This window comes from Enhydra lutris, unplaced genomic scaffold (assembly GCF_002288905.1).
Source record: "Enhydra lutris kenyoni isolate GAN:26980312 unplaced genomic scaffold, ASM228890v2 scaffoldscaffold90, whole genome shotgun sequence".
Lineage (NCBI taxonomy): Eukaryota > Metazoa > Chordata > Mammalia > Carnivora > Mustelidae > Enhydra > Enhydra lutris.
The window spans coordinates 6136407-6149180 of record NW_019154174.1 but is presented as its reverse complement, the minus strand read 5'-3'; the positions used below and the strand labels follow the sequence as shown (position 1 = coordinate 6149180).

At 47.8% G+C, this 12774-nt stretch overlaps 1 protein-coding gene across 2 annotated transcripts in view; it reads right to left on the bottom strand.

Annotated features, from left to right (window-relative positions):
- The window catches only part of LOC111162167 (Snf2 related CREBBP activator protein), a 32345-nt gene extending 21104 nt beyond the window's left edge, over nt 1-11241 (bottom strand). Inside the window, exons 1-15 of one of the 2 annotated variants that reach the window (XM_022526363.1) lie at nt 11157-11241; nt 9643-9716; nt 8584-8846; nt 7172-7423; nt 5517-5702; nt 5127-5267; nt 3889-4111; nt 3496-3773; nt 2773-2863; nt 2543-2632; nt 1850-2038; nt 1426-1763; nt 1145-1322; nt 468-604; nt 53-222 (exon numbers count right to left, since the gene is read on the bottom strand). In XM_022526363.1, the coding sequence (XP_022382071.1) occupies nt 53-222; nt 468-604; nt 1145-1322; nt 1426-1763; nt 1850-2038; nt 2543-2632; nt 2773-2863; nt 3496-3773; nt 3889-4111; nt 5127-5267; nt 5517-5702; nt 7172-7423; nt 8584-8637 (2327 nt within the window). In that variant the 5' untranslated portion in view covers nt 8638-8846; nt 9643-9716; nt 11157-11241. Of the gene's footprint in view, nt 1-52; nt 223-467; nt 605-1144; nt 1323-1425; nt 1764-1849; nt 2039-2542; nt 2633-2772; nt 2864-3495; nt 3774-3888; nt 4112-5126; nt 5268-5516; nt 5703-7171; nt 7424-8583; nt 8847-9642; nt 9717-10862; nt 10923-11156 lie in introns of those variants that run through there. The other variant, XM_022526364.1, reaches the window with a different exon arrangement.
- Nucleotides 11242-12774: the final 1533 nt, after the last annotated feature.

Here is a 12774-nt window from a genome sequence, read left to right as displayed (position 1 = left end):
CCACTCTTCAAGTCAAGTCAACCCTCCTCCAAATGCCCATTTGCATCCCCACCTGTTGAAGTTGAGCAGGGACTGCCAGCGCTGGGACTTGAAGTTCTTGATGTTCTGAGCCTCATCCAGAATGAGATAACGCCAGTTCTTGCGACGGAAGGCCTGGTGGTCCTGCAGCACCAGCTTGTAAGACGTGATACACACGTGGAAGGCATTGGGCTTGGTCCAGCCCTGAGGAATCAGGAGAAAGCAGCAGATGGTGGGGTGAAAAGAAAAGAAAGGATAAAGAAAAGGTATGCTAAGGTCCTCAAAGGACATAAGTCAGGTCTGGAGAAAACAGCCAAGTCCCAGAAGAAGAAGGCAGCAACAGAAAGGGGAGGAAAAGGAACTTCTTTGAGAAAAGGGCCTAAGAGTAAAAGAGGCATCAGTGTGGGGCAAAGGAGGCGCGGGAGTGATCAATCACACAGAGAGCGAACCTGCCGCTTGAGCTTCCTCTCTTTCTGGGCTCCATAGTAAGTGAGGATTTTAAAGCTGGGACACCACCGCTTCAGCTCCATCTCCCAGTTCAGCATCACACTGGTGGGGACAATGATCAAATGGGGACCCCAGTTACCTGTTTAGCAAAAGAATGAGACGTGTACAACATGATGACTATAGTTAATAATACTGGACTGCATATTCAAAAGCCATTAAAGGAGATGTTAAAAATTCTCAGTACAATAGAAAAAAAGTTTTTCCAACTGTGTGGTAGTGTACGTTAATTAAACCTGCTGTGCTAATCATTTCGCAACACATACTAGTATCAGAACATTATACTAGACACCTAAAAGTCGTATAATGTTATATACCAACTACATCTCAACTTAAAAAAACAAAATAGAAAGATTTTAAGCAGAATTAAAAAGAGAGATAGTAAGGAAATACAAACTTTAGGGCTCTGTTCTGGTTCCTCAGGTATAACCTTGATCACTCTACCTAATGGCCCCTCTTAAGAATCCTACGCTGGCATCTCCAGTTACTGACCAGAGTCAATAAAGCTACCAAGACAGCACAAAACAGGGAGTGGTTCACCATCCCGCGGTTAGTCCCCATTAAACAGTCTTTGCAGGGGACTGGCCAAGGAGACCCAAATGGGAGGGCCCTGCCTCGTTACCTTTTTCACAGGCCAAGTGAGCAAGCAGGGAGATGGTCTGGATTGTCTTGCCTAGCCCCATTTCATCAGCAAGAATACCATTAAGTTTCTTCTCATACATAGTAACCAGCCAGTCCAGCCCAATGTGTTGGTACTCCCGGAGCTGGCCCCGCAGGAGCAGGGGGATGGGCGTCTTCACCTGGTAGGGAAAAAGAGAAGTAGCACAGTAGAAATGAGGCACGAGTCACTGGGAAACAAAAAAGTCAAGATATGAAAAAGTAGAAGCTGGGCTTTGGGGTTACCTGCGTGGTGGCCAAGGTATAACCCTTGGGCTGAAGACTTTCAGCTGCCGCAGCAATGTCAGTAATTTCCTTCTTAGGGCCTAGAGTAGTGGCAGGTCCTGGGGTGGGAGGTCCGCTCCCCCCATCTGCCTCACTCTGCTCCTCATCCCTGGCAAGCAAGTACTCCACCCCAAAGTCGTCATCATCTTCCTCTTCCTCCTCCTCCTCCTCTGCCTGGCTCTGTGATGGAGACTCCTCAGACTCGTCAGACTCAGATTCCTCTGATTCGGAACTGCCGCTCGTTTCTTCCTCCTCTGAATGCTCATCTTCCTCTTCCTCGCTCTGCTCCTCAGCAGATTCTAAAGCACAAGACCAAGGCTTAGTGCTCACCATACCTACTCCTCTAGTATCTCCCCTCCAGGGTGCCTGTGGCCCACACAGTCACCTGACTGACTGCTACTATCCTCTTGAGGAGCCTCTTCGGCTTCTGTGGCCCCCTCTGGTTCACAGTCAGAGCTGTTAGCCTCAACCTCATCTTCGTCTTCCTCTTCACTACTCCCAGAGCCTGGGACAGAGGCGTCAGAAGCATAAGCTCCTGCGTACTGCTGCAATAGCTCCTCCATTGAGAGCTCACCTGGAAAAGAAACAACAGCTAAGCTTCCGGGTGCTTTGAGGGAAAAGGGATAAAGACAAAAGAGAGGTCTGAGTGGTGCCCATTCATTTTATCTGGGTTTCTACACACTCTACTGGGCTCAGGTCTGAAGGGAGACAGAAGAGTGTGCTTTCAGCACCAGCTACAAAGCCAAGCCCCACAACCTGGGCTAGAACTATAGATGCTGCTGCCTTCCACTGGGAAGGACAGACAGCATCAAACTAAACCTCTCTTTAAGGTTCAGGTCAAATGTGGCCAACATGCTCTTACATTAGCTCCACTAAATGGTCATGTCACTTTGTTCAAGCTTCCATCATAACTGGTCGTCATACTCTATTTATAATTATTTGTTTACATCTCTCTGTCATTAGACCTGTAGTTCCTCCAAGGGGGATAAAAAGTGTCTTTCTTATTCATCTCTATCCCTCGCATTCTACACAGAAGAGACACCAAGCGGATGCTCATGAGACGTCTGGTGAATGTCACCTTCTCGAGCCAACTCGCTCAGCTCCATGGCATGGTCCACGTCCCCTTCCAACTGCTCCTCAGCTGCTATGGTATCCTCTTCATCCTCCGCTGAGAGAGAGAATGAACCAAAATCAATGGGAACAGAATCACAGGACCCAGTCCAAGTTGAAGAGAGGAGAAAGCATGAAATGTTAGGTCCAGATAATTCAAAGGGCAAGGGGCAATAAGATAAAGAGAACATGCCTGACCTTCATCCTCATTGGCAGTAAACTCTTCATCATCCTCATCTGGATGCCAAGGCTGTTTGTTGCGCTGTGTGACAGAGGGTGGGGGCTTCACCTGAATGGCAAAGCATGAAAAGGGACAAGACCTAAGGTTAGAACAGCAGGAGAAAGGTGCAATGTTGAATATGACGTCACAGAACAGTCTCTCTGTCCCACTGAGTGACAGCTGCCACTGGCACAGTCCCAGAGCAAGGATGCAATCAAGGGTTTTCTTTCAGCACCAGCTACCAAATCCTGGCCCCACTGTCCAGAGGAGGATCTGTGAAAGTGCTAGATAAGAAACACAGGCCCCCAGCACCAACCCCACACACTCAGACTTTTAAGAAAGAGACAGCTTAGGTCCAGAAAGACTTCAGGATTATCATCCTAGCTCCAAACCTACAAACCAATAGGGAGTATTAGGACCATTTCACAAAAGTGGCAAGAACTAGATTAAGTATTTTTTTTCAAGGTCACATAACAGTTGTAGAGTACAGTACTCTTCCACTACAGCATTGGAAACTTCCCGTCTCAGAATGCAACTTGCCCCAAACCCAGATTCTTCCCTATCCATCCCTCAATGAGAGCCAAATGCCCTTAACCAGGGAGAACTCCTGAAAACCACAACGACCTTATATACCAGAACTCAGTCCTTGAACCTCTAGCTCTGCTCCCACTGAGTCCTCCCTCTACCCATTCTCCCCATACCTGTAACACCCGAGAGGGCTCTTCTTCACCACCTTCTTCAGGCCCATCGCGGGTGTCACTGTCACGAGATGAGGGGGTTCTTGAGGGGCTGGAAGGCCCTCCTAGCAGCTGAGGGGGGAGGGAACGGAGCAGCTCTTCCAATGGCAATTCTCCCTCACGTCGAAGCAGCTCAATCTCACGCCTCTGGGTCTCTGCATCATTGCCTTCCTGTTGTTCTTCAACCTCAATCGTCTCCTCATCATCCTCTTCCTCCTCCTCTTGGGGTTGGAAGTCCCCATCTATAGCAGGAGAACAAGGTCACAAAGTCCACGGGGCCCTGCAAGCCACAGGGTGGGTTTTCAGCTCTGGAAAGGGTACATGAGGAAGAGTAACAGAGCCAAAGAGGACACACACCTTCATCATCCAGCCGGGAAACCGGGGGTGGAGGACTAGAGGCAGCTGAGGAAGAGCCAAGGCAAGGGGAAGAGCCAGCTTTGCTGGATGCTAGTGGCTGGTTGAGGCTCTGAGATAAAAGGTCTGAGTACTTTTCAGTTTGCCCCACAATGAAGTCCAGGTGCAGATCCAGAGCTTTTTTACGTTTTTCCTCAAGCCGGGACTGTTGCTTGAATTGCACCACCTGCCACAGCATGAAATGGACAGGTCACTAATAGAATCTTTTATTCATGTAATCTTTAACCCAACATTTAGGGAAACTTCCTCTGTGCTAGTCTTTGGACTTGCTTTTCAAGAGGGAAAAACTAAATGTCCTTGAAAGTGCTTTTGATGAAAACAAAACAAAACAAAACAAAAAAGTGCTTTTGAAAAAATCAAAAAGGAAGCACAGGAAAGAGAAAAGCCAATTTAACTTCAGGCAGCAGAGAAAGATTTACAAATGTATCTGGGGCTGAATCTTAAAAACTAAGTAGGTGTTCCCTAAGTGCGCATGAGAAGAAAGGCATTCCTGGCAGCAGAAAGAACATGGGTAAGTTACCAGGGATGTGCAAAAAAAGAATATTTGAAGTAGAAAAGAAAAGGAACTGGCAAGAGACAAGACTGAATATACAGACAGAAACCAGGCAGTACTTGAGAAACAAAACTTCATATATGAGAACAATTTGATTACTAAGAACTTCAATGATGTTTAAACAGGTAAATGGCATTAAGAGGCTTTAGGAAAAGCATGCTGAATGCCCTGCAGATGGACAGATGGCCTAGAGGGATCCAGCAATCTTATTAACAATCCCCAAAGGCAGGACCATATTTTCCACATTATTTCTTTCTTCCTCACAGCACTCAATGCTAGAGAGATCCAATGCAAAACAGAAATGTCACCAGAGTTGCCTGAAGTTAGAATATTCACTCTCTCAAGAAGTTTTTTTTTTTAAGATTTTTCTTTATTTATTCAACAGAGATCACAAGTAGGCAGAGAGGCAGGCAGAGAGAGAGATGGGGAAGCAGGCTCCCTGCTGTGCAGAGAGCCCGATGCGGGGTTCGATCCCAGGATCCCGAGATCATGACTCGAGCTGAAGGCAGAGGCTTAACCCACTGAGCCACCCAGGCGCCCCTCTCTCAGGAAGTTTTGATCATTCCTGCTACCATGCTACCACTAAGCAAACCTCCGGCATTTCCCTTTCCTAATCCCTGTTGCCTACCTTCTCCACATTACTCCAGAACTGCCTGACGTCCTTAGCCATGGTGGAGGCAATTCGGCGTAGCTTGGCTTGCTCTTCTCTCCGAGCCCGTTCCTCTTTCTGCCGTTGCTCCTCGTGGTGCCGGATGACCATGCGCACAACCTGTGGGAATAAGGAACCAGAGTGAAAACACTCCAAGGCCAGTCTCCTATTCCCTCCTCAAACCAACAGCAATGAGAATAATCAAGGCCAAGAAATCTGGGAAGTCAGAGCCTGCCTCCTGAAACTATGGGCATTAATAAGCACCCTATACTGTTTATTCTGTTTGGTTCCCTTCAAACCAACCCACTTATCAAGGAAAAGGAAATCTGGAAAAGAAATAATGGAAGGTACGCCCAGCTGATGACCTACCTTACGGGCCACACCCCGTTTCCAACGACGCTCCTGAGCAAAGTCAGCAGAGAGCCACTGCATCTCCTCACAAAGATAGTCCCAGTGCCCTTTGGGGCGGGGAGGCTCAGGCACCTTAGGCAGCCTCTTCAATGACCAGAAACCCTCCTTCCGCAGCTCAGCAATCCGAGTCTCAATCTCAGCCTCCTAACAAGGAAGAACTAGGTCAGTCAAGTTACCGCACACACATGCTACCTCATGAAGACAACTGAATTCCTGGGCACTGATTAAATATAGGCACTGTCTGGACTGAATGTTTTATGTGTCTTAAAGTCCGCATACCAATCCTGCAAGTAACTAGGTATTATAACTTTTTCAAGTGAGGGGGGTAAAAAGATGAGAGATTAAGTGATTTACTTGAGATCACACAACCAGGAAGTGGTAAGAGCTGGGAATTAAAAATAGGTCTAATGACTCCAGACACAGATTTCATGTTCTTTCCATTATTTCACTCAATCTCCATGCCCCACAAACATAGGAAAGACTGAGGAAAACAGATTTCAAGGGAAGCCTCCAGGGAAGCAGGGGGCGTACCCTCCCTTATAGATTGGATACAAAGGATCTTCATCGCTGTTGAATTCCACTTAAGAGTATGTTCATGCTTAGATATATAAAGCCCAACATACACAATCTGATTTGTTTTTATAAAAATATACATTTTGGTGAAAATACTGAAAAATTATACGTAAAAGATTAAACAATAGTATGATAAAAAGGTAACATGTTTCTACAATGGTTAAATTTCACACGCAAAAAAGTGAAAGCATTTGAAATCTACAAAAGTGACTTAAAAACTCAAGACAACTGGGAGCCCTAGTGGCTCAGTCAGTTGAGCACTGGACTACTGATTTTAGCTCAGGTCATGATCTCAGGCTTGTAGGATCCAGCAACCCTGTCAGACTCCCCTCTCAGCTTTTCTCCCTGTCCCTATCCTTCTGCCTCCCCCTGAACAACTTACTCTCGAAAATAAAGAAATAAATCTTTAAAAACAAACTCAAGACAACTGCTTTCATTATTCTTGTCTTCTCCTGACAAAAACTAAATCATAGGAAATAACAGCCAGAGAGGACAGGGAACAAATGGCCTGATGGTGAAGAAAAAAATCAAGGAAGACAAGGGTATTATTAGACCATAGCTCTTGTATTTAAGCATGCATCAGAATCACGTGGAGTGCTTTTTAAGACAGACTGCTGGGCCCCCACCCTCGAGCTTTAAATGGATAGATGTAAGAGGAGTACCAACAAACTTGAATTTCTAACAAATCTGTCAGGTGATGCCAATGCCGCTGGTCTAGGGACCACACTTACCACTGGGTAAAGCAGCAGAGGCTAGAGGATAGAAATGAGCAGTAGAAACCAGTAAATCTTAAGAACCTCACAGTTTAAAAAGCATTCCAGGTCTATTTCCTCCTTTAACTTAGAGCTCACAACAGTTTATAGACTACTACACCACCTCTAACTTACAGAAAAGGAGGTTCAGAGGCCAAGCAACTTGCTCAAGATTTGCAATTTAAGGCAGAGCCCACACTCTAAATCCACAAGGAAAGAAATGTAAAATGTTCATGGGACATAGAAGTTGAGGAAAGAAGAATCCTCATGGGCCTTCCCAATACGTACATGCTTGGCCTGCTCTGCAATCTCAGCATGGCTCTTCTCCCACTTTGGGCCCTTGTTAGCCAGGTCAGCAGCCTGGGGTAAGTTGAGCCCCTCCAGGGGCACTGTGGCACCATCTGGGGGCCCTGGAGGTCCATCCAGAGAGGAATCTTGAGCTATATGCTGGGGGGAGATGCCGCCTGCCCCACTAGAGGCTGGGGAACTGGATGAGGCAGGGGACACAGGATTGCTGCCTGTCATGCCGTCCGACACCATCTAGAAATAAACAGAAAATGATAGATAAAATGAATGCTTAGCAAGATATTGGAAGTTCTCATCATTCTATCTTACAAGAAAAAACTCGAGTAAATAACCAACCTCGTTTTTATAAACATAAATATACAAGATAATGTTTTGGTAAGGTGTTCAAGATAGCAGACCCAAGTTTATAGATGCCTGGCATACAAAAGGAGTTATAGCCAGACATTTACAGTTCCCAAATTCAAGAATAATACCATAGTATATAATTTCAAACGCTAATGATCCTTTCAGAACCTAAAGAATTTCATTCACATACACAACTCCCTATTTTTTCTTCCTTTACACAGAATGAAAGATTCACCTATTAGAATAAATCTGAGTTACCACCAAATTAAAAAAGCAACAATGACCACCTCCAAGATTACTTAAACTTCTTTATGTTCTTCATCAATCTTGGTAGTTTCCTTACTAGGAAGGTGGAAGGGAAGGCGAGGGGGGCTGGTCACTGCTCTCAAACACTCACCTACTACTTCATAAAGTAGTGCACACAAAATAGTAAGTAGAGAACAAAGTCTCACTTAAATGTGGATGTGAGCAAACAAATCACTCCAGCACACTAGCCTAACAAGTGTGCCACTGAAATTCCTACCTCAGTTAAATGACAAAAGACTGTGTATCACAAAATTCCCCAGCTGCTCAGGAAAATTTTAAGTATCAAATCCATACCCATCAAAAGCCTACTCTATGCAAACCTATGTATGTCTACTCTCAAAAGCCACATTTTTCCTACTCTTACATTTCCTTAGTATGAGAAAAGTATAAACACTACACACCATCCATAATACTTATGTTTTTCCAGTTCCTAAGGAAACTGAGCTATTCTCAAAGCTCAGTCTTAGGAAGCATGTCGTCCCAACCTCCATTTCAAACCTGGCCTAATTCCACCCTTTTCAGGTAACAATGAGTTTCTTCACTCTTAGCAATCAATATCATATTATTGTTGAAAAGTGTGTGAATATCTAATCACATTGATGGTGAACCTGAGCACCAAAAATTTTCCAAATACAGATAGCTAGGATCATGGAAATGTGGCTAAAACTTGCCACATTTCTTCTGCCTCAGATCCAACAGCCCACAAAGCAGAACCAGAGAAGGAACCCTCCCCACATTCAAACCTGTGTCTGCAGGATTGGGAGCTGAGGGTGAGCAGGGGAGGGGCTGCTCTGCATGGTCCCACTCCCAGGCTCCTCTTTGGACGCCTGAAGAATGACTGGGTCGTTATCACCACTGCTGCTGGCCGAGGGGCTGGCGTCCGGCTGCAGGGCATGCTGGGAGCTGGCCTCATTCTGGGCCACCGGCCACCGGGACCCGCCTTCCAGGGCCCGGGGCCCACTAGGGCGTCCCAGCCTCCGCTCAGGTCCACCGGCCTCTGGAGCACCTAAAATAGGGCAAAAAGAGTAAAAATGGGATTTAAAAACATTAACGAATCTTAAAAAAACAAACACAAACAAAAACCAAGAACAACGTTAAAGAATAAAGATAATGGGGGCGCCTGGGTGGCTCAGTGGGTTAAGCCTCTGCCTTCAAGCCAGGTCATGATCTCAGGGTCCTGGATTCCAGCCCCACATTGGGCTCTCTGCTCAGCAGGGAGCCTGCTTCCCCCTCTCTCTCTGCCTGCTGCTCTGCCTACTTGTGATCTTTCTCCCTGTCAAATAAATAAGTATCTTTTGAAAAAAAGAAGAATAAAGATAGTGAACAATGATTATAGCCTATGTTCCCCGAGCTTCCACTGCATGTCATACTTTACTAAGCACCAACTTGATATGTTCTATAATCCTCACACCTACCTTGCAAGCCAGGTACCTTTCACACCTTAGTAAAAGTTTAGTTCCTTCTATGTACTAAAGATAGAGACACAGAGAGAATATCCCTGACCTAAATGAAGCATGCATTCTAATGCTTTCCCTATTTTATGTTAGGAAGTCATCACACACAGAGACATAAATGGAATTGACAGGAAGACTGAAACTGAGGTAGTTTCATGCCAAAACCATGGAGAATGTGCTACTCGCCTTGGGAAAACAAGGATGATCAGACCTTTCTCTAACCACATGTCCAGTTTGTTCTTGTACCACTATCATCAAACCGAAAACACTGACATAATTTTTCTCATTAATTATCTCAAACATCTCTCCCATTAGCATCAGTACAGAAAACGGTATCTGAACCCTCACCTGTGTGAGCTGAGACCACACCCCCTGTGAAAGTCTGTACTTCCACGGTGCCGCCGTACTGAGGGGAATCACGCCTGAAACAAACAGAAAGGATGGAAAACAACAGTGAGTAACCAATCCACATTTACCAACATCTATCAAAGCCTTTTTTCCAATAACTTTTGAGGTTTTTAAATATACCCAAATCAAAGGCTGAAAAAAGAGTTACGACAGTAAGAAAAGTTCACATTTCAGAAAAATAAAAGCAAATCATGTTTTGCGAAAAAGGAATTCCCTAAAGACCAAAGATTCTGGCTGGAAGAGAAGCCCTGAAGTGAAGCAAAAAAAAAAAAAGTTTAAAAAGCTTAAGTGCAAAAGGCTCCAACCACTAAATGGAGAGCATATAACAAAGCAAAAAGAGCTGTCACATCCAGAAGCTCAGAAAGATGTTGGCTCTCCTCTGCAGTGAGTGTTGAACAGAATCACAGGAGAATCCACCGTTCCTCGGGACAGGGCCCTGTAACTCCTCTACCTGCAGCATGAGACACTTCCCCAAACACAAGAACTGCAGCAAGAAACTGGAGAAGTCAGAAGCGAGAAAGACCGCTCGGCAAAGAACCATGCCCCGGAAACAGGTGGGGTAAACCCACCGAAGGCCCGGAAGTGTTTCCCCAGTGTTTAAGGAAATTCCTTCACCAGAGTGCAGCCTTTGATTCACTCCTTCCTCCACAACAGATTCGCAGGACCCGAGCTAACCAGAATCCAAGACGCCTGAACTCTTGACCCCCAGCTTCACTGCTCTCTCCCAACTCCTTCCAACAGACTGACCCGGCGTGACCCCTGACCTCTGCCCCCAGTTGCCACTAACCCTAAGCTAGCCCCGCCCCCTCCTAGACTCCCACCCCACCCAACGTGCGCGACAGACTGGGGGAGGGGCCCGCGCGTGCGCGCCTGGAGGCGGAGAGAGCCGGCTGCGCGCACCGCCCGGGGGCTCCCGCCAGAGCCCAAACCCACGCACACAAGGGTCGCAGGCTGGGAAGTCTCTCATCCCTACCCGTCAGGGAGCCCCCCACCACCTGACCGCGAAGGGCTGACATAAGGGAGGGTTCGTGCCGCCAGGTCCTGGTTACTGACTGGATATGGTGGGCGCGCGCCCCGACTCCTCGTCCCACGCCCCCCTTCCTCTTCCCGCGCGCCCCTGGGGGGGGGGGGCTGGGGTTGGTGGGCGGGCAGGAGCGCACCTGGGTCCGTCCTCTCAGGGCTCGCTCGCTCGCTCAGGCACGCGTGCGCAGACGGGCGGGAGGGGAGAGGAGATGCGCCCGGGCCCTGTGCTGGCCGGCCTGGCCCCCCTCAGCCTGTCTCTATGGGCGCGCGCCGACAGCCTCGCGCACCGGCCCCGGGGCCCCGGCCGAAGGTGCGCGCGCAGCACCCCGGGAAGGTGGGAGGAGAGGCGGTGGCGGAAAGATGCGCGCGCAGTCACCCGTCAGGGGAGGGGGAACTGTGGAGCGTCCGCCATCTTGTCTCCCTCTCCTTACCTGCGTCCTCGGGGGCGTGCGCTCCACCCCCCCTCCCGCCGAGGAGGGGGGAGGGCCCCCTCTTGGCTGCCGCTTTCGCGGCCTTTAAATTCCCCTGGGGCCCGCGGCTACTTTCACCGCCTTGCTTCCACTGCCTCCTCTCGCGGCACAGAGATGCGGGCGGTGGGTGGGAAAAATGGAAGACGCTACTCTCAGCGAACCGCCGCCGCCGCTTCCGAGGCCCCACCAAAATGGCCGCCGCCGTCTCGGCCGCCACCACCACCACCAGCACCACCACCACAGCTCACTATCGCTACCGCCGGCGCGGCCCGTCCTCTCGCGAGAGACAGTAACTGGAGGTTGGGGGAACGGGGAGGCTCGCGTGCTAGCGTAGGGCGCTGCCTGAAGCGCAAAGCAGGCTGGGTGATGTAGTCGTCCTGGAGACTCCGCGCTTGCCCCGCGGCAAAGCGTCTTTATCCTCCACCAGAGAAAGTGCCAGTGAAGCTGCATTGCGGCTGCCAATTCGGACCATTCCCCCGTTTTTTAATAGAGCACCCAGAGAGCTGAAGCTGTTTGTCAGCAAGTTAGTAGTAGAGCCTGGGCCTCTGGATTCCCCACGGCAGTCCACTTTAACAGAGAACGGCTTCGTTTTACGCAAGGGTGTTATTCCCGGTAGCTTCTAATCACCTCCATGCCATTTGTTGGCCAACTTTCTAGGTTAAGAACTCCTTTGAGATGCCCTCACCCCAGAATAGAATAACAACAGTTACCTTCTACTGAGACCACTTTGTGCACTGATTCTCTTTTAATCCCAACAAACTCCATTTTACAAATGAACTGAAGCTCATAGATTAACCAGTGACAGAGCCCAAAGCCAGGATTCATAGCCAAGCAGTCTAAATCACAAGAATCCACATACAAAATTTACCGATTAAAGCCCACCTTGGGGGGCGCCTGGGTGGCTCAGTGGGTTAAAGCCTCTGCCTTCGGCTCAGGTCATGATCCCAGGGTCCTGGGATCGAGCCCCGCATCGGGCTCTCTGCTCAGCGGGGAGCCTGCTTCCTCCTCTCTCTCTGCCTGCCTCTCTGCCTACTTGTGATCTCTGTCAGATGGATAAATAAAATCTTTAAAAAAAAATAAAAATAAAAATAAAGCCCACCTTGGGAGCCAGATTAGGGAGCCCTGATGAAGTTCTCGTTCAAAAACTCTTCACTCAGTTTAGTTCTTACCTATTTTACTCAGAGTTGATCCTTCTCTCTGTGTCACTTAGTTGAAGATCTGTTTTTCTTACAGGAAAGATCAGGGGTTGAAAACTGAAAAACGTATGCCCATGAAGCTAGCATAACATTGTATGCTAATTATACATCAATAAGAAAATAAATGTGAAAAAAAGAAAGAAAGCTAAAATACCTAAAAGAGCCACGAAAGTAATATAAGTGAAGAAGGTCAGATGAGGAATGTGAGGGACTGGAGACTATATGCTCTGTTTCGCAAGAATAGCCACTATTCAAACCACTATTTTCCAGTGGTCACCCAGCAGGCCAAAATACATCTAAGGGTCAAATTCAGCCACAGGTTGCCCATTTGCTACCTCTGGCCTATGCTGGAGCCTCAAGGCATAAAGAAGGACCCAGGACAG